Source organism: Salvelinus fontinalis, chromosome 3 (genome assembly GCF_029448725.1).
Source record: "Salvelinus fontinalis isolate EN_2023a chromosome 3, ASM2944872v1, whole genome shotgun sequence".
NCBI classification, from domain to species: Eukaryota; Metazoa; Chordata; class Actinopteri; order Salmoniformes; family Salmonidae; genus Salvelinus; species Salvelinus fontinalis.
The window spans coordinates 23406435-23430441 of NC_074667.1; the positions used below are offsets into that span (position 1 = coordinate 23406435).

General features: G+C 43.9%; 1 protein-coding gene across 1 annotated transcript; it reads right to left on the reverse strand.

Moving 5' to 3' along the window:
* Positions 1–191: 191 nt before the first annotated feature.
* On the reverse strand, positions 192–17723 carry si:dkey-195m11.11 (uncharacterized). Its single transcript, XM_055909588.1, has 8 exons — positions 17664–17723; positions 16188–16238; positions 14056–14358; positions 11911–12231; positions 11095–11415; positions 10548–10672; positions 607–787; positions 192–398 (listed from the first exon to the last, which is right to left on the reverse strand). The coding sequence occupies exons 1-8, from the start codon at positions 17716–17718 to the stop codon at positions 217–219; spliced, it is 1539 nt and encodes a 512-aa protein (XP_055765563.1). The 5' UTR covers positions 17719–17723; the 3' UTR covers positions 192–216.
* Between the last annotated feature and the right edge of the window lie 6284 nt (positions 17724–24007).

Sequence of the window (24007 nt, forward strand, 5' to 3'; positions counted from 1 at the left end):
CAGTGTGTGCCAAGTGGGTCCCTTTACTGTGCACAACGTCTTCACCAGAGCCACATGACTGGTAGAAAGTAGGCCACTATATAAGGTTTAGGGTGACGTTTCAGACAGGCCCATACGTTTTATTTAATTGTAAATACACAAAAAGTTTACTGTATAGGGATTTTATGGAGATTTTCGGGTGGGGGGGGGGGGGGGGGGGGGGCTTCCTGCATGTTTCTAGACACTCTCTATTCTTGGTGAGGCCTCTGGGTCAGCTGTGGACACCCCTTGAGAAGTGACAGCATTTTCTGTCTCCTCCTTCTGGACCCGATAGACACACATATACACTAATATGGCTGCTCCAGATGCGGTTGTGAGGAGAGCCGTGATGATGAGTCCGACATTTGGTTTGTACCATTCTGTTGAAAGTGAACGGAGAACACAAGAGTTACTGTGAAATGTGAGCATTGGGTATGGAGTGTAAGATAAGTCAGACAGTCATTACGCAAGCAGATTGCACTGTACCAATCGGTTACAGTACAGAGTAGGGGAGAGGCAGACATACTGTGAATACCTATAGAAGAGATGGAGTTGCTTTTAGTTAAGCGAGAAAACATAGGTACTCACTGCTCACGAAGATCCTCACTGAGGACACAGTCTGTTGAGACCCTCTAATTCTACAGGCATACTCTCCTGATAAGACAGGGGCATGAAGCATGGTCCTCATCTTCTCTCCTGAGGCGATTTGCACATTGTCGATTACGTTAATGTACGAATCTATGGAGACCCTCGTCAAGTCCATGAAAAGCTGAGTAAAATGATGTGAAGAAAAATCATCAATTGAGTTGTTGTTGACATTACACAGTACTTGCAAACCATCTGAATGTAATTGCCCTACAAAGGCAAAATGCAGTAACTACACTTTTGGTCAAAATGTAGTTAAGACTGAAATCAGGCTTTATAGTATATGTTTTATCGTGTGACAAAGTATCCTGGTTCAATTACATTCAGTTTCAGAGAACATGGAGTGTGAAATGTGTAGTAACTGCAAAATCCAAGTAAAAACCAAGGCAAACGGCAGTAACAGAAGTTACTGCACTTTGGCTTTGTTCCATTATGTTTTGACTGCATTTACCAACTCTGCCATATACAGGCAAAGTGCAGTAACTATGTAAACAGTGAAACTGAGAAAAATGGCTATAACGTTTATTTGCTGTCCAGCCAATATGGTGTAGATAAGTAATAATGCACTGATGTATTATCTTATTATAAAGGGATTTTTTTTTAAATCATGACAACTGATTTGACTTATGACCCCTACGTCAAATAAATGACCATACAAAGTCAAACAGAAAAACAACAAGAAAGTAGGATACACACATTTAGATTGTAGATATTGCACAAAGTCCAAAATATGTTTGAGGTATAATTATTCTGCGTGATGAAAATAGTCCTTACTTTTTGACAAAAAATGGTTGAGGGTTACTACAAAACAACATTCAAAACATGAAAAGATAACTACATAAAACCATTAAATACAGTTGGAATGTACACTGAACAAACATATAAATGCAACATGCTAAGTGTTGGTCCCATGTTTCATGAGCTGAAATAAAATATCCCCGAAATGTGCATAAATGTGTTACCATCCCTGTTAGTGAACATCTTTGTCAAGATAGTCCATCCACCTGACAGGTGTGGCCCATCAAGAAGTTGATTAAATACCATGATCATTAAATAGGTACACCTTGTGCTGGGACAATAAAATGCCACTCTCTGATGTGCAGTCACACAACGCCACAGATGTATTCAAGTTGACGGAGCGTGCAATTGGCATGCTAACTGCAGGAATTTCCACCAGAGCTGTTGTCAGAGAATGTAATGTTCTCTACCATAAGCCGCCTTATGTCATTTTAGAGAAATACGTCCAACCGGCCTCACAACCGCAGACCACATGTATGGAGTTGTGTGGGCGAGCTGTTTGTTGATGTCAAAGTTGTGAATAGAGTGCCCCATGGTTGAGGTGGGGTTATGGTATGGGCAGTTTATCGATAGCAATTTGAATGCACAGAGATACCGTGATGAGATCCTGAGGCCTATTTTCGCCATCACCTCATGTTTCAGCATGATAATGCACCTCCCCATGTCGCAAGGATCTGTACACAATTCCTGGAAGCTGAAAATGTCCCAGATAATTCATGGCCTGCATACTCGCCAGACTTGTCACCCATTGAGCATGTTTGGAATGGTCTGGATCGACTTGTACGACAGGGTGTTCCAGGTCCCGCCAATGTCCAGAAAACTTTGCACAACCATTGAAGATGCGTTGGACAACATTCCACAGGCCATAAGGAACAGCCTGATCAACTCTATGAGAAGGAGATGTGTCGCACCGCTTGAGACAGACGGTGGTCACAACCAGATACTGACTGGTTACTGGTGACACCAGATATACCAGATACTGACGCCCCTGCCTATTTTTCAAGGTATTTGTGACAAACAGATGAATATCTGCATTACCAGTCATGTGGAATCCATAGACTAGGGCCAAATGAATTTATTTCAATTGACCGATTTCCTTATATGAACTACAACTCAGTAAAATCGTTGAAATTGTTGCATGTTGTGTTTATATTTTTGTTCAGTAAAGTTTCAAACGGTTTCCATCAAACAGAAAAAAGCAGTTAGATTGTAGATACTACACTTTACCCATATAGTTGTTTATCAGTGGGTCCTCTGTGGAACGTTGAGCTAACATAGGCTAATGCGATTAGCTTGAGGTTGTAAGTAACAAGAAAATGTCATAGGACATAGACATATCGGATATTGGCAGAAAGCTTCGATTCTTGTTAATCTAACTGCACTGTCCAATTTACAGTAGCTATTACAGTGTAATAATATTCTTTATTTTATTTTACCTTTATTTAACTAGTCAAGTCAGTTAAGAACAAATTCTTATTTTCAATGACGGCCTAGGAACAGTGTGTTAACTGCATTGTTCATGGGCAGAATGACAGATTTTTACCTTGTCAGCTCAGGGATTCAATCTTTCGGTTACTAGTCCAACGCTCTAACCACTAGGCTACCTGCCGCAATACCATGCTATTGTTTGAGGAGAGTGCACAATTTTGAACATGAAAAGTTATTAATAAACCAATTAGGCACATTTGGGCATATTGTTATGCTGATGAAGGAGGACCCAAAAGCGACGTAATAGAAGACCGTGCGTAGATCATGATATTCCTCCGGCACTCCTGTCAAATCACCAGGTTCCTCCTGAGTAGAGGGGACAGAAGAAACAGGAGGTATAGCAGACATTAAACACTTCACATGACAAGAAACATTCCAGGATAGGATAGAATTACTAGACCAATTAATAGAAGGATTATGACATACTAGCCAGGGATGACCCAAAACAACAGGTGTAAAAGGTGAACGAAAAATCAAAAAGGAAATGGTCTCACTGTGGTTACCAGATACTGTGAGGGTTAAAGGTAGTGTCTCACATCTGATACTGGGGAGAGAACTACCATCTAAGGCGAACATGGGCGTGGGCCTCCCTAACTGTCTGAGAGGAATCTCATGTTTCCGAGCCCATGCTTCGTCCATAAAACAACCCTCAGCCCCAGAGTCTATCAAGGCACTGCAGGAAGCAGCCGAACCGGTCCAGCGTAGATGGACCGACAAGGTAGTACAGGATCTTGATGGAGAGACCTGAGTAGTAGCGCTCACCAGTAGCCCTCCGCTTACTGATGAGCTCTGGCTTTTACTGGACATGATATGACAAAATGTCCAGCAGAACCGCAATAGAGACAAAGGCGGTTGGTGATTCTCCGTTCCCTCTCCTTAGTCGAGATGCGAATACCTCCCAGCTGCATGGGCTCAGTCTCTGAGCTGATGGGAGAAGATGGTTGAGATGCGGAGAGGGGAAACACCGTTAACGCGAGCTCTCTTCCACGAGCTCGGTGACGAAGATCTACCCGTCGTTCTATGCGGATGGCGAGTGCAATCAAAGAGTCCACGCTGGAAGGAACCTCCCGAGAGAGAATCTCATCCTTAACCTCAGCGTGAAGTCCCTCCAAAAAACGAGCGAGCAACGCCGGCTCGTTCCAGTCACTGGATGCAGCAAGAGTGCGAAACTCTATAGAGTAATCCGTTATGGATCGATCACCTTGACATAGGGAAGCCAGGACCCTGGAAGCCTCCTTCCCAAAAACAGAACGATCAAAAACGCGTATCATCTCCTCCTTAAAGTTCTGATAAACGTTAGAACACTCAGCCCTTGCCTCCCAGATAGCTGTGCCCCACTCCCGAGCCCGACCAGTCAGGAGCGATATGACGTAAGCGATCCGAGCTCTCTCTCCTGAGTATGTGTTGGGCTGGAGAGAGAACACAATATCACACTGGGTGAGAAAGGAGCGACACTCAGTGGGCTGCCCAGAGTAACAAGGTGGGTTATTAACCCTAGGTTCCGGAGACTTGGAAGACCAGGAAGTAGCTGGTGGCACGAGACGAAGACTCTGAAACTGTCCTGAGAGATCGGAGACATGAGCGGCCAGGGTCTCAACGGCATGACGAGCAGCAGACAATTCCTGCTCGTGTCTACCGAGCATTTCTCCCTGGATCTCGATGGCAGTCTTGCGAGAATCCGTAGTCGCTGGGTCCATTCTTGGTCGGATTCTTCTGTTATGCTGATGAAGGAGGACCCAAAAGCGACGTAATAGAAACAGAGTCTTTATTCCAGTCTTAGACAAAAACGATACTCCTGATATATCTAAGGTAAAAACAAAACAGGAAAACTGAAATCCTCTCGTCAGTAGAGATGAACGACTGGAGACGCGACCACTAGACACCTGCTCACATGCAGCATCTGATGAAGGCAAAAACACGACAGGGCGGAACAAGGACACTGAACAGCAAACATCAAACAAGAATCCGACAAGGACTGAAGCGGAAAACAGAGGAAGAAATAGGAACTCTAATGAGGGCAAAAATAGGGGACAGGTGTGAAAGAGTAAATGAGGTCGTTAGGAGAATGAGAAACAGCTGGGAGCAGGAACGGAACGATAGAGAGAGAGCGGGAGAGGGAGAAAGGGAGGAGGAGAGAGAAGGATAGAAAAAAGGGAAAGAACCTAATAAGACCAGCAGAGGGAAGCACAGGGACAAGACATGATGATCAAAAACATGACAGTACCCCCCCACTCACCGAGCGCCTCCTGGCGCACTCGAGGAGGAACCCTGGCGGCAACGAAGGAAATCATCAATCAACGAACGGTCCAGCACATCCCGAGATGGAACCCAACTCCTCTCCTCAGGACCGTAACCCTCCCAATCCACTAAATACTGGTGACCACGTCCCCGAGAACGCATGTCCATGATCTTCCGTACCTTGTAAATAGGTGCGCCCTCGACAAGGACGGGAGGGGGGGAGGGAAGACGAACGGGAGCGCGAAGAAAAGGCTTGACACAAGAGACATGGAAGACAGGGTGGACGCGACGAAGATGTCGCGGAAGAAGCAGTCGCACAGCGACAGGATTGACGACCTGAGAGACACGGAACGGACCAATGAACCGCGGAGTCAACTTGCGAGAAGCTGTCGTAAGGGGAAGGTTACGAGTGGAAAGCCACACTCTCTGACCGCGACAATACCTAGGGCTCTTAATCCTACGTTTATTGGCGGCTCTCACAGTCTGCGCCCTGTAACGGCAAAGTGCAGACCTGACCCTCCTCCAAGTGCGCTCACAACGTTGGACAAAAGCCTGAGCGGAGGGAACGCTGGACTCGGCGAGCTGGGACGAGAACAGAGGAGGCTGGTAACCAAGACTACTCTGAAACGGAGATAGCCCGGTAGCAGACGAAGGAAGCGAGTTGTGAGCGTACTCAGCCCAGGGGAGCTGTTCTGCCCAAGATGCAGGGTTTCGAAACGAAAGGCTGCGTAAAATGCGACCAATCGACTGATTGGCCCTTTCTGCTTGACCGTTAGACTGGGGATGAAATCCGGAAGAGAGACTGACGGAAGCACCAATCAAACGACAGAACTCCCTCCAAAACTGTGACGTGAATTGCGGACCTCTGTCTGAAACGGCGTCTAACGGGAGGCCATGAATTCTGAACACATTCTCAATGATGATTTGTGCCGTCTCCTTAGCGGAAGGAAGCTTAGCGAGGGGAATGAAATGTGCCGCCTTAGAGAACCTATCGATAACCGTAAGAATCACAGTCTTCCCCGCAGACGAAGGCAGACCGGTAATAAAGTCTAAGGCGATGTGAGACCATGGTCGAGAAGGAATGGGAAGCGGTCTGAGACGACCGGCAGGAGGAGAGTTACCTGACTTAGTCTGCGCGCAGTCCGAACAAGCAGCCACGAAACGGCGCGTGTCCCGCTCCTGAGTAGGCCACCAAAACCGCTGGCGAATAGAAGCAAGCGTACCCCGAACGCCGGGGTGGCCAGCTAACTTGGCAGAATGAGCCCACTGAAGAACAGCCAGACGAGTAGAGACAGGAACAAACAGAAGGTTACTAGGACAAGCGCGCGGCGACGCAGTGTGAGTGAGTGCTTGCTTTACCTGTCTCTCAATTCCCCAGACAGTCAACCCGACAACACGCCCTTCAGGAAGAATCCCCTCGGGGTCGGTAGAAACCACAGAAGAACTAAAGAGACGGGATAAGGCATCAGGCTTGGTGTTCTTATTCCCCGGGCGATAGGAAATCACGAACTCGAAACGAGCGAAAAACAACGCCCAACGAGCTTGACGTGCATTAAGTCGTTTGGCAGAACGGATGTACTCAAGGTTCTTATGGTCAGTCCAAATGACAAAAGGAACGGTCGCCCCCTCCAACCAGTGTCGCCATTCGCCTATGGCTAAGCGGATAGCGAGCAGTTCGCGGTTACCCACATCATAGTTGCGTTCCGATGGCGACAGGCGATGAGAAAAGTAAGCGCAAGGATGAACCTTATCGTCAGACTGGAAGCGCTGGGACAGAATGGCTCCCACGCCCACCTCTGAAGCGTCAACCTCGACAATGAATTGTTTAGTGACGTCAGGAGTAACAAGGATAGGGGCGGATGTAAAACGCTTCTTGAGGAGATCAAAAGCTCCCTGGGCGGAACCGGACCACTTAAAGCAAGTCTTGACAGAAGTCAGAGCTGTGAGAGGGGCAGCCACTTGACCGAAATTACGAATGAAACGCCGATAGAAATTAGCGAAACCGAGAAAGCGCTGCAACTCGACACGTGACTTAGGAACAGGCCAATCGCTGACAGCCTGGACCTTAGCGGGATCCATCTGAATGCCTTCAGCGGAAATAACAGAACCGAGAAAAGTGACAGAGGAGACATGAAAGGCGCACTTCTCAGCCTTCACGTAGAGACAATTCTCTAAAAGGCGCTGGAGTACACGTCGAACGTGCTGAACATGAATCTCGAGTGACGGTGAAAAAATCAGGATATCGTCAAGGTAAACGAAAACAAAGATGTTCAGCATGTCTCTCAGTACATCATTAACTAATGCCTGAAAGACAGCTGGAGCATTAGAGAGACCGAACGGCAGAACCCGGTATTCAAAATGCCCTAACGGAGTGTTAAACGCCGTTTTCCACTCGTCCCCCTCTCTGATGCGTACGAGATGGTAAGCGTTACGAAGGTCCAACTTAGTAAAGAACCTGGCTCCCTGCAGCATCTCGAAGGCTGACGACATAAGGGGAAGCGGATAACGATTCTTAACCGTTATGTCATTCAGCCCTCGATAATCCACGCAGGGGCGCAGAGTACCGTCCTTCTTCTTAACAAAGAAAAACCCCGCTCCGGCGGGAGAGGAAGAAGGCACCACAGTACCGGCGTCGAGAGAAACAGACAGATAATCCTCGAGAGCCTTACGTTCGGGAGCCGACAGAGAGAATAGTCTACCCCGAGGAGGAGTGGTCCCCGGAAGGAGATCAATACAACAATCATACGACCGGTGAGGAGGAAGAGAGCTGGCTCTGGACCGACTGAAGACCGTGCGTAGATCATGATATTCCTCCGGCACTCCTGTCAAATCACCAGGTTCCTCCTGAGTAGAGGGGACAGAAGAAACAGGAGGTATAGCAGACATTAAACACTTCACATGACAAGAAACATTCCAGTATAGGATAGAATTACTAGACCAATTAATAGAAGGATTATGACATACTAGCCAGGGATGACCCAAAACAACAGGTGTAAAAGGTGAACGAAAAATCAAAAAGGAAATGGTCTCACTGTGGTTACCAGATACTGTGAGGGTTAAAGGTAGTGTCTCACATCTGATACTGGGGAGAGAACTACCATCTAAGGCGAACATGGGCGTGGGCCTCCCTAACTGTCTGAGAGGAATCTCATGTTTCCGAGCCCATGCTTCGTCCATAAAACAACCCTCAGCCCCAGAGTCTATCAAGGCACTGCAGGAAGCAGCCGAACCGGTCCAGCGTAGATGGACCGACAAGGTAGTACAGGATCTTGATGGAGAGACCTGAGTAGTAGCGCTCACCAGTAGCCCTCCGCTTACTGATGAGCTCTGGCTTTTACTGGACATGATATGACAAAATGTCCAGCAGAACCGCAATAGAGACAAAGGCGGTTGGTGATTCTCCGTTCCCTCTCCTTAGTCGAGATGCGAATACCTCCCAGCTGCATGGGCTCAGTCTCTGAGCTGATGGGAGAAGATGGTTGAGATGCGGAGAGGGGAAACACCGTTAACGCGAGCTCTCTTCCACGAGCTCGGTGACGAAGATCTACCCGTCGTTCTATGCGGATGGCGAGTGCAATCAAAGAGTCCACGCTGGAAGGAACCTCCCGAGAGAGAATCTCATCCTTAACCTCAGCGTGAAGTCCCTCCAAAAAACGAGCGAGCAACGCCGGCTCGTTCCAGTCACTGGATGCAGCAAGAGTGCGAAACTCTATAGAGTAATCCGTTATGGATCGATCACCTTGACATAGGGAAGCCAGGACCCTGGAAGCCTCCTTCCCAAAAACAGAACGATCAAAAACGCGTATCATCTCCTCCTTAAAGTTCTGATAAACGTTAGAACACTCAGCCCTTGCCTCCCAGATAGCTGTGCCCCACTCCCGAGCCCGACCAGTCAGGAGCGATATGACGTAAGCGATCCGAGCTCTCTCTCCTGAGTATGTGTTGGGCTGGAGAGAGAACACAATATCACACTGGGTGAGAAAGGAGCGACACTCAGTGGGCTGCCCAGAGTAACAAGGTGGGTTATTAACCCTAGGTTCCGGAGACTTGGAAGACCAGGAAGTAGCTGGTGGCACGAGACGAAGACTCTGAAACTGTCCTGAGAGATCGGAGACATGAGCGGCCAGGGTCTCAACGGCATGACGAGCAGCAGACAATTCCTGCTCGTGTCTACCGAGCATTTCTCCCTGGATCTCGATGGCAGTCTTGCGAGAATCCGTAGTCGCTGGGTCCATTCTTGGTCGGATTCTTCTGTTATGCTGATGAAGGAGGACCCAAAAGCGACGTAATAGAAACAGAGTCTTTATTCCAGTCTTAGACAAAAACGATACTCCTGATATATCTAAGGTAAAAACAAAACAGGAAAACTGAAATCCTCTCGTCAGTAGAGATGAACGACTGGAGACGCGACCACTAGACACCTGCTCACATGCAGCATCTGATGAAGGCAAAAACACGACAGGGCGGAACAAGGACACTGAACAGCAAACATCAAACAAGAATCCGACAAGGACTGAAGCGGAAAACAGAGGAAGAAATAGGAACTCTAATGAGGGCAAAAATAGGGGACAGGTGTGAAAGAGTAAATGAGGTCGTTAGGAGAATGAGAAACAGCTGGGAGCAGGAACGGAACGATAGAGAGAGAGCGGGAGAGGGAGAAAGGGAGGAGGAGAGAGAAGGATAGAAAAAAGGGAAAGAACCTAATAAGACCAGCAGAGGGAAGCACAGGGACAAGACATGATGATCAAAAACATGACACATATTGATACAATTTTTATACAGAAATGCAATGGTTCATTGGATCAGTCGAAAACTTTGCACATACAATGATGTCATCTAGTGGCCAAAATCTAAATTGCAGCTGGGCTGGAATAATACATGATGGCCTTTCTCTTGCATTTCAAAGATGATGGTACAAAAAAATAAAATAAGTTTGGTTTTTTTCTTTGTATTTTACCAGATCTATTGTGTTATATTCTCCTACATTCCTTCCACATTTCCAAAAAAACATAAAAAGTGTTTCCTTTAAAATGGTACCAAGAATATGCATATCCTTGCTTCAGGGCCTGAGTTACAGGCAGTTAGATTTGGGTATGTCATTTTAGGCGAAAATTGAAAAAGGGTGTGATCCTGAAGAGGTTTTAAGGTCATAAATTGGCAACATTTTAGAGTTCATAGGTCAGATCAGTGGGCATGGTTGATGTACATAAGAATTACTTCAATAATAAGATGATACATCACTGCATTATCACTACAACATATTTGGCTGGCTAGCAAAAAAAAAACTTGAAAGAAATTTTTCTCAGTTTCACTGTTAGCGTAGTTGCTAGGTGCAGTATTATAAGGAGCTACAGTATTACCTTTTCTGTACCAAACCAAGGGGCATTGAACATGCAGGACAATTCCAACGAGTGCTCATCACTGATGTCGACTCTCGATACCTCTCTGTAGCCTGTGACTGAGATCTTAGTAGTTGGCAGAGCATCTACAGGCAGAGGGAGAGGATTAGAAAAATAATACAGACAAAAAAAAAAAAAAATCATACAAAATATCAAAATGAACAAATCTTCAAAATACAAGTATCTGCTCAAAACAGTGTCACAAAACATTAGGTAACGCCTTTACAGAGTGTTCCCCAATCCTGGGGACCCAAAGGGGTGAATTTATTTTTCAAAACCAACAATAAAACACCTGGTTCAACTTCTCAAAAGCTTGATGACCAGTTTTTAAGTTGAATCCGCTAAGTTAGTGGTGGGCTATAAACAAACATGTGCAGACCTTTGGGTCCCCAGGACCAGGATTGTGAAAAACCCTGCACTGACGGCAATTTAACAACCAACAACCTAAAGAGTTGTACAGAATTAACACCAACCAACATAACTTGATGAAGAATGCACTCTCTCCCACCTGAGCAAACCATTTTCACCCCCTTCCTTGAGTTACAAAGGGGCTGCACCGCATCAATCTGACACTCCCTGAGTCGTCCCTCGCTTCCTCTGCACAATATGGAACCGATGGAGAAGTCAACCTTAAGGTTGTAGTCTTGCTTCGTCGAGACGGAAGATAGTGTCCCACAGCCCAGCTCTCGACAAACCACACTACCCATTGCCGGGTTCCAGCTTTCTATCTGTTGGCACACAGGGCCCCAGCTTCCTCTGACCTGCACCTCCAGTTGTCCCAGACACTTGGAGCCCTGATACTGGGGCACAAGACGGATAGGCGCCTCCTCTGTGAGAAGCGGAGTGGAGTGTCAGAGGACATATTACATATTCAACAGGTGACTTTAGTTAGTAATTTGAATCTGGTCATATACAGTATAACAAATAAAGAAGGAAAGTCACAAAGTCATATACTGAATGCTCACATAAAATTTACTGGGTAAACCGACGTTTCGGCACGCAGTGCCTTCTTGAAAAGGGCACTGAGTGCCGAAACGTTTGTTTACCCAGTAAATTGTTGTGAGCATACAGTATATGACTATGTGACTTTCCTTCGTTATTAAATTGCTGGGAGAATATACAGGTGTCGACTTTCTTTCGTATTTTTATCAAGTTTACTCTCCCTTAGTTAGCACCTCTAGAAACAGTTTTTGGTTGTGTGTCAACTCATGCTTTTTACTGGACGCTGGTCAGTGCCTGCAGACTGCCAACACATTACATTACAACACAGCATTATTGCTGTAGGCCAATTGACTATTAACTCTTCCTGAGCTCAAACACCGACCTGCAATAGCTGGGTGGGGACTGGAGGGAGGAGAGAGGTAAATATGCTGGTTGAAGTCCACAATCTCCAGTCTGCAGACAAACTCGAAGGTTTCTGTGCCGTCCACTAGCCACCTGCTCAGTGTAATGGAATCGTGTCTGTCAAGAAGGGCCGCTGACCCCTGAAGCTTAAAGATCTCGTTTCCCACAGTAACAGGCAGCTGTCTGTAGTAAAGGGCCAGGGTTCTGTTGGGGAAGCGGGTGGTAGTTTGGCAGCTGATGGTGTAGTTTCCTCCGATGGGTATGAAGGGGGGCACCACCAAAATTGGCCCTGGAAGAGAGGCTATTCGAGTGTCGAAGACAGATGGAAAGATATAAGAGAGTCAGAGAGATAGGACAGTGAATGTCACAGTTCTCTTTAAGTCTTCATCTCTTGGCTATTTGTTCCTTTGTAGATTTCAGTAATCATAATGATTAACAGCTGATCTCTCGTTAAACCATCAATACAAGGTAAAATCATCCGCACAGCTGATCTCAATTGCAACCATTATCCGCCACCAATTTAACGCCCTATAAAGGCGCTTGCAGACGGGCAACGGTACATGGCAATTGAACCGTGAGAAAATCTGCCTAACGTGTGTAGAGACCAGCGGCCCTGGTTGTTGTCAGCTCGAATGCGGTCATTAAAACATTGTTTGATTGGCTTATGAATTCTGCTCATTGGTCAACCATGTGTGACGGCCGCTCAAGACTTCAGCTAATTTCCGTTTTTGGCGCCTCGAAAGCCGAGCCAACGGCTCCGCTCACAGGTGCGAGCACTTTGAACTGCGCCGCTTGCAAAACTACTTGCGTTTGGCTGCCTGCCTTCCTACATCCATTAAGTCTATGAGACCGTTGCAAGTTACCGCGGCCCGCCTGTAAGCGCCTTTATCAGGGATCAAGGTAAGACCCAAGTGCAGACTGTGTGAAGTAACAATGTTTATTGTAACCACAGAGGCAGGCAAACGACAGGTCAAGGCAGACAGGGGTCGATAATCTAGAGCAGAGGCCAAGGTACAGGATGACAGGCAGGCTCAGGGTCAGGTCAGGCAGAGGTCAGTAATCCAGAGGTGGAGCAAAGGTACAGGACGGCAGGAAGGCTCAGAGGCAGGCAGTGGTCAGGCGGGCGGGTACAGGGTCAGGACTGGCAAAGGTCAAAAACCAGAAGGACGAGAAAAGCAAGACTAGGGACAACCAGGAGCTGAGACAAAATGCTGGTAGGCTTGAACAAACAAGATGAACTGGCAACAGACAGACAGAAAACACAGGTATAAATACACAGGGGATAATCGGGAAGGTTGGCGATACCTGGAGGGGGGTGGAGACAAACATAAAGGCAGGTGAAACAGATCAGGGCGTGACAGCCTTAACATGGATGTCTTGTTATCTTTCATCAGAGACACTGGATATGATGTCGAGAAGCTTGTATCTCTGCCCTAACAATAGGGTTTGTTGTCCACAGAGTGGAACGGCGGGCTGTCAAGCCCTCGCCTATTCCTCTCTTTGGATTGGTGGATACTTCTCGTTATTTTAATACTTTTATGAATATTCAATGGATGTTGACGTCAACCGCCTGTATTCAATGGAGAGTGAGATACTATGCTAGCCTCATGAATATGCATAGACCGCCTCGAACTCCGATATAAAGTGCTTTTTCTCAAAGTTCCCGGGATGTCACGTGCATCACACTCACCGACCAGTTTATTACGCACACCACCACGTTCACGATAATGGATCTCTCCTACAGAAAGTGAGTCACGTGGCCGTGGCTTGCTCTATAAAGCAGGCTGACAAGCGTCAAGGCATTCAGTTACAGTTAGAAAGGGCAAAACAAGTGACCTAAGGTTCTTTGAGCAAGAATCGTGCAAGCTAATGGGCGGGCAACAAAAAGACAAATAATGTTGCAGTACAACGGTGGCGTGCATAACGGCATCTCGGGAACACACAACTCGTCGATCTTTGACGCTGGTGGGCTACTGCAGCAGACGACCACACCGAGATCCACTACTATCAGCTATAAAAAAGAAGGGGCTCCAGTGGGCACCCTTTTTAAGTGAAGAGAGGCATCCGTTGATCTGTCGATCACGATGATCTGTAATAAGAGAGTTAGACATTATGACACACTTACAGATGGTAAGGTTGGCTGGATTGCTTGTTCCCGACACGTCTCCAGTATTGCTGGCATTGTACCAGCATACGTAGATCCCCTCATTGGCTGCAATGGCTTTCGTGGTGAACCTGACATCATCTCTGTTTTGTATGGTGAGGGAATGTATTGCAGAGAGGGATTGGTTGGCCCAGCTAAAAGAGACAGTTATTGGCAATCTAACATTGGTCGGAAGTGTGCAGATCAGCTCCACGTCTGAGAAAAGTTGGATGTTGCCGCCAAAACGGGGGCGGTAGAAAGAGAGCGAGGGGGCTGGAAGAGGGCCTGTGGAAGAGTGAGAAAAGTGTGAAATCATTACAAAGGTACAGCAACACACACACACACCGCAGGAGGCTGCTGATGGGAGGGTGGCTCATAATAATGGCTAGAATGCAGTGAATGCAATGGTATCAAACACATGGAACATATACCCCGATGAAGACAGCTTGGCTGTCGAAACGTTGGTAAATACATTTTTGCATCTGAGCTCCTAGAGTGTGCGGCTCTCCTTTATTTTTAAGTTTTCTACTCCGCTAGCCAGCACCTCGCCTAATATAGGTGTGCGTTTCTTTTTCTTCTAGATCAAACACATGGAAACCATGTGTTTGACGTGTTCGATTCCATTTATTCTCTTCCAGCCATCACTAAGATCCCATCCTCCCCAATTAATGTCCTAACAACCGCCTATCACACACACACACCTTGTTTTTCAATACATCGTATTGCCTATGGGTTACACAGTGCCATGCAAAAGTACTCGCTTGCACAATTTTTCACATTTCGTAGCGTTAGATGGATCCAGCCTTGCAAAACTTTTATGAAACCAGGAAAACACCCCTTTACACCGATGCTTGCTACATAGGTGACCACACTACAGCTCTCCAGTTAACCACAACACATGACTTGTGAAGAGGATGTTGCCTTACAGAAGGATATTCTGACACAATGCAAAGTATACAGCATTCTTAAGGGAAACTGTTACAAGCTGTTTTCCTGTGTTCAAGTTATAGCCAGGGGTGTAATCATTACTCCAAACAGTTTCAAAACGTTACATTTTGCAGCTGAAACTAGCGTTTCTATTGGAAAGGTTCAGCAAAGAGGAAGGGACCTACCTGAATCTGAGTAATGACTACACCCCAGTTGTTTATATATATATATATTAATTTTTTTCCGGTATTTCCATCATTATCCACTAGGTTTGCTGCAAATTCAAAATCCTAGGAAATTTTATTTAATTGACACAAGCTGTCTCCAATCAATATTATTTATAATATTATTATCATTGCATTGTTGGAAAGAGGTGTCAAGGTAAAAAATGTCACTGTATTGTTTTACACTTGCGCTTATGGCGAGTAAAGTTGTGTGAACTTAACTGGGTGTGTCTCCCATAGACAAAAAATAGATGGGATTCGGTGGAAATTATGTGCGCGTCGATAGAGCCCGGAAGCCGCGCATTGTTATGATTCTGAATGGTCAGATAGCTAGCAACAGTGACAAGAAGCTGCCATGTGGGGAATTGTAGGTGTCTCGTTTCATCTAGTTTTGTCTTGTTCATGATACCATGACTTGTTTTGAATTATTTCATGTCAATGCTAATGTGGCTATAATTCACTAGCTAGCTAACCAACAACTGTAACAATATATTTGAGAGACAACAAGTGCTCATTGTGCAATAGTTGCCCCATAGTTGCACACCCGTCGGTTTTGTTGCTATACAACCAACCAGTCTATGCAATAGCAGTTGGGTCTGGTCTACTTAGTATATTGACTTTTATTCAACCAGAAACAAAACAGAAAAAAAGCTGAGTGGGGTGTCTCGCTTCTTCTGTCTCTTAAGATTCGTAGAACTACGCCTCCCCTGGCTTAAGGCGTGGGGATACATAGGTTCGGTTTGCTCCTAGCAGACCTCTGCTAGGCAAAGCGAACATCTGTGCTCGCATACTCCCTAAAGAGCTTCATGTTCTTTAGTTGTACTCTACCAACTATACATAACGTATAATACATAATGCGTCTCACATCGGGAACATAGATTCCTTTACAGACAACTGTGTGTGGAGAGAAACAACCAGTTTTAACAAGCACATTTGGAAATATGCAAGAGACAGCATGCTTACCCTGAGTCCAAACCACCCTGGCTGATTGCCCAAGCCACAAGATGGTGAGCACTGGGTGAGAAGGAGAGGAAAGGGACATTTTGGTGTTGTGTAACTTCTCCAACTTCCCTCCCCACAACTTACTGATAGTGAATATTCTTTAAACCATACACTGACTGTAACATATATTCTGACTACATCTGACCGATCTGTTGAGTATAAAAACAAATGATAAAAAAACAGTGAGGTCCAAAAGTATTTGGACAGTGACACATTTGTTGCTGTTTTGGCACTGTACTCACTTTGGATTTGAAATGATACAAAGTACAGACTGTCAGCTTTAATTTCAGGGTATTTTCATTCATATCGATATGGACAATTCACTTAAATATGTGTATTAAAGTAGTCAAAAGTTTACTACTTGGTCCCCTTATTCCTAGCGCACAATGACTACATCAAGCTAGTGACTCTGTACAAACGTACAGAGGCACAAAGATCATACCCCCAAGACATTACCAATAACAATGAATGATAGCATTGTTAGGGGGGTATGATATTTATGCCTTCAAATTTCTCACTCATCATTATTCACGATTAATTCAGGATTATCTGTAATCATGGTAGCAGCCACGTTATTGTAGAGGTGTTCAGAAACATATTCTGTTCTTATTTACAATAAAAGTTATTACAAAATTACACAATACATTATTTACCATTCATTTCTGTTGGGCACAAAATAATCAAACACAGCCAAAACAAGTTTGCGGAACTCTTAGGAAGTCCCAAGGTTTTGCTCACCTGAGGTAGCGTATCATCTCATGTTAAACTGTAGACCACACTATTTACCAAGAGTTTTCATCTATATTCTTCGTAGCTGTCTATTTACCACCACAAACCAAATACTTTGGTTCCCTAAAATGAGGGGGTATGTACAAAAAGACCTGTAATTTCGAAACAGTTCACCAGATATGGATGAAAATACCCTCAAATTAAAGCTGGCAGCCTGCACAGAGCCAAAACAACAACACTTGTCACTGTCCAAATACTTTTAGACCTCACTGTATATAAAACAGGTCATTATTTAAAGATATTAAAAGAAAAAAATGCATTGTAAATTAAGAATAATGGGGTGCCAACAAAGTTATAAAACAGGTCATTATTTAAAGATATTAAAAGAAAAAATGCTTTGTAAATTAAGAATAATTGGGTGCCAACAAAGTTATTTTGTGCTGTTTATGTTCATTCTGTAAGACAGTACATGTACAGTGTATGTATACTTATATACTGTAGGAGAAATAAGTATCTGTAAATATGAATGCACTGAAAGCTGTCATTTTTATATTAAATCAAACCATTTACAAATGAATAAAAGTTTACAAAATTATAAATGTTAACATTTGAATTTTCAAGTCCTCAGCATTGTGGTTAATTGTTTAAAAAATAAATATCCATCCATATAAATGTACATATTGAACAAATACTCGTGTGTACCTGTACCTGTTACGCTGAGCATCGCCATAGTGAATGAAACTGACGAGAATAATTGGTCCATAAATTCCAGAAAATAGATTTGAGCAATAGCAAATGGGGAAGATCTTAACTTCCTACACAAACTGTCATGTACTTTACATAATACTAGAAACGTAGTTATTCACAGAGTTCGAGCTGTTGGAGGAATCGAATACCAGATTAATTCAGCACATATTGAATTTTGAAGCCAGTGTAACATCTTTACACTTGTTTATCCAATCATTGATCATTGTAGCTAGAATGGTGACTTTCTTGTCAAGAAATATTCACATCTGATGATGAGATTTAACAAAATGTTGGCACAATTATATATTTTGAAAAACACTTTTTTTATGGATATGATGATTTTTACAAATTGATCATTCAATTTAAAACGCAATAACCCCTGGATAAGGCTTATTCACTCTGTTAGAGAGAGGAGGCAATGTGGATTATGCCATTGCTCATTGTTTTCCACAAGAGGGCAGTGTTGTTCTGCTTTTCTTTGAGAGCCTCATCCTCTGCTTCGATATGATATCACAACAACTCACATTTGGACTAAAATGGCACAACTTGCATCTGGCTTACGAAGTACTTGTGCAACACTAAGTAAGGAATCAAAAAAGAAATACACTGAACTGTCTGAACAAAACAATACCCTCATTGCAATTTGTAACACAGTTGAGATGTATACTGTAAAATTCTTTGTTTTTGTAATGCAACATTAGTGTGGATTAAAGTAGCCACAACTGTGGTCCTATAAATCTTCTCATCCTAGCCAGGAGTGAAAATATAAAACAGATATAGCAATATGTGGCTTGCTATACAGTACCAGTCAAAAGTTTGGACACCTACTCATTCAAGGGTTTTTCTTTATTTTTTACTATTTTCTACATTGTAGAATAATAGTGAAGACATCAAAACTATGAAATAACACACATGGAATCACGCATTAAACAAATCTTCAAAATAGCCATCCTTTGCCTTGACAGCTTTGCACACTCTTGGCTTTCTCTCAACCAGCTTAATGAGGTAGTCACCTGGAAGCATGTCAATTAACAGGTGTGCCTTGTTAAAAATGAATTCCTGGAATTTCTTTCCTTAATGCATTTGAGCCAATCAGTTGTGTTGTGTCAAGGTAGGGGTGGTATACAGAAATTAGCCTTATTTGATAAAAGACAAAGTCTTCACCTGGAATGCTTTTCCAACAATCTTGAAGGAGTTCCCTTGAGAGAATGCTCAGGAACATATATATCCATATGCCATCTCTTCATATGTTTTTTGGAGCATATACCCACGTGGGTGATTGAAAGATTAACTTAGGTCCACACTCTGGTAGGTTGCAGTAATGCTGTAAAGTTGGTTGCCAACCACCATATGAAGTCCAAAGAAGAAAAAGAAGCCTTAAGGAAGGAGAAGAGATGACGAGAAACTAATTTGGTTTACAGTTTTATCTGTGGATTAATTGTTGGATTTGAGGACATTGTGCATTTCAGGAAAAATAACCCAATGTTTACATACCAGTACAAATTAGCTAGTAACAGCAAGCTAGCGAGATAAATTGCCATAAATGTTTAATCCTTTTAGATCTGTCCCAAAATTAATATAATTGGTTCAGAGTTTGTTTTGATATTTCAACCTGCGCGTCCTGATTGCTTTGGTGTGGGTGAACAAAAGCAACGTGCGCGCGTCCGGTTTGGTCAGCATGTAAGGAATTGTTGAAACCAAGAGAGATGAGGTTTCTCTGAGGAAATTCAAAGCCATATTTCACAGATTTGGGTCTCTTTTTTAAACAAGAAAGGGCTGTGTGTATGAAAGTTGAATTTGGTTAGTTAAGTGATGTTATTTTGATATAGTGTCTCTCTCAAACCCAAGACCACAAGCCAGAGTGGACCACATTCAATAAAATATGCAGTTGAATTTCACAAACTATTAAAGACAACAAAGAAAGCCAGAACAGAAGACATGATTATTCTGATGGTGTCACGAACATCGTCAGGGAAATGACTGGACCAAGGTGCAGCGTGGTGAGCGTAAATCTTTCTTTAAAGAATGTCGCCAACAAAACAAGAAACACCAAAAACGACCGTGAAGCTTACTGGGGCTATACAGGCCACTAACAAAGACAACTACCCACAACTAAGGTGGAAAAACAGGCTGCCTAAGTATGATTCCCAATCAGAGACAACGATAGACAGCTGTCCCTGATTGAGAACCATACCTGGCCAAAACATAGGAACAGAAAACATAGAAATAAAGAAACTAGAACGCCCACCCTAGTCACACCCTGGCTTAACCAAAATAGAGAATAAAAACCTCTCTATGGCCAGTGCGTGACAGATGGAATCACAAGACAATAAATGGGCACAGGGAGAAGATATTTATTCATAGAGTAGGCCTACCTGCCTTACATGCATTCGAGGGTACTATCCCACTGGGCACAAACTGGTTGAATCGATGTTGTTTCAACGTAATTTGTCAACGTATTGCGATGTGGAATCAACGTGGAAAATACATTGGATTTGAAAAAGTAATCAACCAGTACTGTTTTCATCTAATTTCAACCAGCGTTGTAAACATTGCAATTAGGGTAAAACTTCAACTTAAATACATTGACTTAACCTGACTAACAGGTTGTTACATCAATTGAATTTCAACGTAATCATCAGAACTTTGTATACGTTGAAATTGCATAGAAAATTCCACATAGAAACGTAAAAACTCTTTATCATCCTATATTCACTATATATTGGGTGGTTGAAATAAATGTTATATTTTATTTGACCTTGTTTCAATGTCGATAGTAAAATGGTTGTCATTGTTTATATCATTGTATATCATTGTTTCAACATCAACGATTCCTGCCTGAATAGTGACTCCTACTGGCATATGAGGGGCAATGCACTTCAGTGAGAACAAGTCTACCATCCAAATGCCTATCTCTATGTACCCTGCTTGGCTTTGGAAATAAGCTGTCCTTTTCAGCTAACATATCATGTTGACACAATTACACATTGATCAGCTTCCATACTCATTTGAGTAAACTACCTAAATAACAAAGCATTTGCTGACCAGCTGGCAAGTGTCTTCACAGAAATGTTCAATCTATCCCAGTCTTTAATCCCAGCATGTTTCAAGCTGACCACCATTGTCCCTGTTCCCTAAAGCTCCAAGGTAACCTTCCCAAATGGCTATCACCCTGTAGCACTCACAGTCCAATTCGCATAACCGCCCCAACAGATCCACAGATAACGTAATCTCAACTGCACTTTACACTGCCCTCTCCCACCTGGACAAGAGGGGAAATACAGTAACTATGTGAAAATGCTGTTCATAGACTACAGCTCAGTGTTCAACACCATAGTCCCCCCAAAGCTCATCAATAAGGACCCTGGGACTAAACACCTCCCACGGAAACTGGAGCCTGGACTTCTTGACGGGCCAGTCCCAGGAGGTGAGCGTAGGCAACAACACTTCCGCCACGCTGACCCTCAACACGGGGATCGCTCAGAGGTGTGTGCTTAGTCCCCTCCTGTACTCCCTGGTCACCCACAACTGCATGGCCACGCACGACTCCAACACCATCATCAAGTTTGCTGAGGCTACAATGGTGGTTGGCCTGATCACCGCAAACGGTACCGGAGCGCCAAGTCTAGGTCCAAGAGGCTTCTAAACAGCTTCTACCCCCAAGCCATAAGACTCCTGAACACCTTATCAAATGGCTATCCAAACTATTTGCATTGCCCCCCCCCCCCCCCCCTGTTACACCGCTGCTACTCTCTGTTATCATTTATGCATAGTCACTTTAATATCTCTACCTACATGACATTGACTCTGTACCGGTACCCCCGTATATAGTCTCACTATTGTTATTTTACTGCTGCTCTTTTATTACTTGTTACTTTTATTTCTTATTCTTATCCGTATTTTTTAAAACTGCATTGTTGGTTAGGTTAGGTTAAGTAAGCATTTCTCTGTAAGGTCTACACCTGTTGTTGTTACACCTTGGTTTCTCAAATGATTGCCTCGCCTGGTTCACCAACTACTTCTCCGACAGAGATCAGTGTGTCAAATCTGAGGTCCTGTTTCCGGGCCTATGGCAGTCTCTATGGGGGTGCCACAGGGTTAAATTCTTGGGCTGATTCTCTTCTCTGTATACATCAATGATATCGCTCTTGCTGCTGGTGAGTCTCTGATCCACCTCTACGCAGACGACACCATTCTGTATACTTCTGGCCCTTCTTTGGACACTGTGTTAACAACCCTCCAGACGAGCTTCAATGCCATACAACTCTCCTTCCGCGGCCTCCAACTGCTCTTAAATACAAGTAAAACTAAATGCATGCTCTTCAACCGATCGCTGCCTACACCTGCCCGCCCGTACAGCATCACTACTCTGGACGGTTCTGACTTAGAATATGTGGATAACTACAAATACTTAGATGTCTGGTTAGACTGTAAACTCTCCTTCCAGACTCACATAAAACATCTCCAATCCAAAGTCAAATCTAGAATTGGCTTCCTATTTCGCAACAAAGCATCCTTCACTCATGCTGCCAAACATACCCTCGTAAAACTGACCATCTTACCGATCCTCGACTTCGGCAATGTTATTTACAAAATAGCCTCCAACACCCTACATAACAAATTGGATGCAGTCTATCACAGTGCCATCCGTTTTGTCACCAAAGCCCCATATACTACCCACCACTGCGACCTGTACGCTCTCGTTGGCTGGCCCTCGCTTCATACCCGTCGCCAAACCCACTGGCTCCAGGTCATCTACAAGACCCTGCTAGGTAAAGTCTCGCATTATCTCTGCTCGCTGGTCAACATAGCAGCACCCACCCGTAGCACGCGTTCCAGCAGGTATATCTCACTTGTCACCCCCAAAGCCAATTCCTCCTTTGGCCGCCTCTCCTTCCAGTTCTCTGCTGGCAATGACTGGAACGAACTACAACAATCTCTGAAACTGGAAACACTTTTCTCCCTCACTAGCTGTAAGCACCAGCTGTCAGAGCAGCTCACAGATCACTATACCTGTACATAGCCGATCTATAATTTATCCCAAACAACTACCCTCTTCACCTACTGTATTTATTTTGCTCCTTTGCACCCCAGTATTTCTACTTTGCACACTCATCTACTGTCAAATCTACCATTCCAGTGTTTTAATTGCTTTATTGTATTTACTTTGCCACTATGGCCTATTTATTGCCTTTACCTCCCTTATCTCACCTCATTTGCTCACATTGTATATAGACTTATTTTTCTACTGTATTATTGACTGTATGCTTGTTTTACTCCATGTGTAACTCTGTGTTGTTATATGTGTCGAACTGCTTTGCTTTATCTTGGCCAGGTCTCAGTTGTAAATGAGAACTTGTTCTCAACTTGCCTACCTGGTTAAATAAAGGTGAAATAAATAAAAGTTGTATTTGGCACATGTGACTAATAAAATTAGATTTTACTGACAATATATGACGGCTTATTACACAGAGATGGGAAAGGGGGTTTGGAAAATAGAGATAAAGGGACATTTATTTTGGATACATTCTAGGACTGTCTTCACATTAATCATATATATTGTACTGATTGTGGACTGATTGTCCACCAGAGTGGTGGACTCATTGTGGACTGATTGTCCACCAGATAGTCAGAGTTTGAACCCCTTTTACACAGACAGGTGTAGCCTGTTCATGTTCGAGTATAGTCTGGTGAGTTTATCTTCTTCACCTCGTGTTGTTTCAACCATTTCCCACGTGTAGCTAACTTTCCACGTTTCCTGGTCTGGTAGTTGTGGTTATTTTCTCATCTAGTGTTAAGGTTGAGAGTTTCAGTGTTTCTAACCATTTCAACATGTGGTCCATGGTCTCATGTCTTCTGGTATGATACGTTAATTCTTACCCAGTCCTTTTAAGCACTCTGGTCGAAAAGAGAGCTCTCTGATTTCATTCGGGGCATGGCTACTTAATGGACAACGTATCATCAAAACTATGATCTCGTTATAGTCTATCTTAACAAAAATATTCTCTTCATCCTTGATATTTCCTTCACAACGTAAAGGATTTCAACCTGACATACACAGTGTGAAAGCTCTTCAAGTTACAATATTTTCAGTAAACGTTTTTATACCATTTTTTTTATGACATCACAAAATAGACATTAATGTTCCATAGACCATCTCTCATCATTCCCCACATCCGAATGTTTGGAAATATTGTCCCAGTGTTCACTTTTGGACGTTAGAGTTTTTGGGTGGAAAAATGTCTATGTAACAAAGGCACAATCCGATCACCACTCCTGAAGACTCCTGAAGACACTCCTGAAGA

What these genes read in the sequence shown, in the direction of transcription:
- si:dkey-195m11.11 (XM_055909588.1), bottom strand. Translation starts at nt 17,718, where the DNA reads ATGGACCAATTATTCTCGTCAGTTTCATTCACTATGGCGATGCTCAGC. An exon ending in CAGGGTGGTTTGGACTCAGG is followed by an intron (nt 14,359 to 16,187) that starts GTAAGCATGCTG and finishes ACTCTTCCACAG; the next exon opens with GCCCTCTTCCAGCCCCCTCG. An exon ending in GGTGAAAATGGTTTGCTCAG is followed by an intron (nt 10,673 to 11,094) that starts GTGGGAGAGAGT and finishes CTCTGCCTGTAG; the next exon opens with ATGCTCTGCCAACTACTAAG.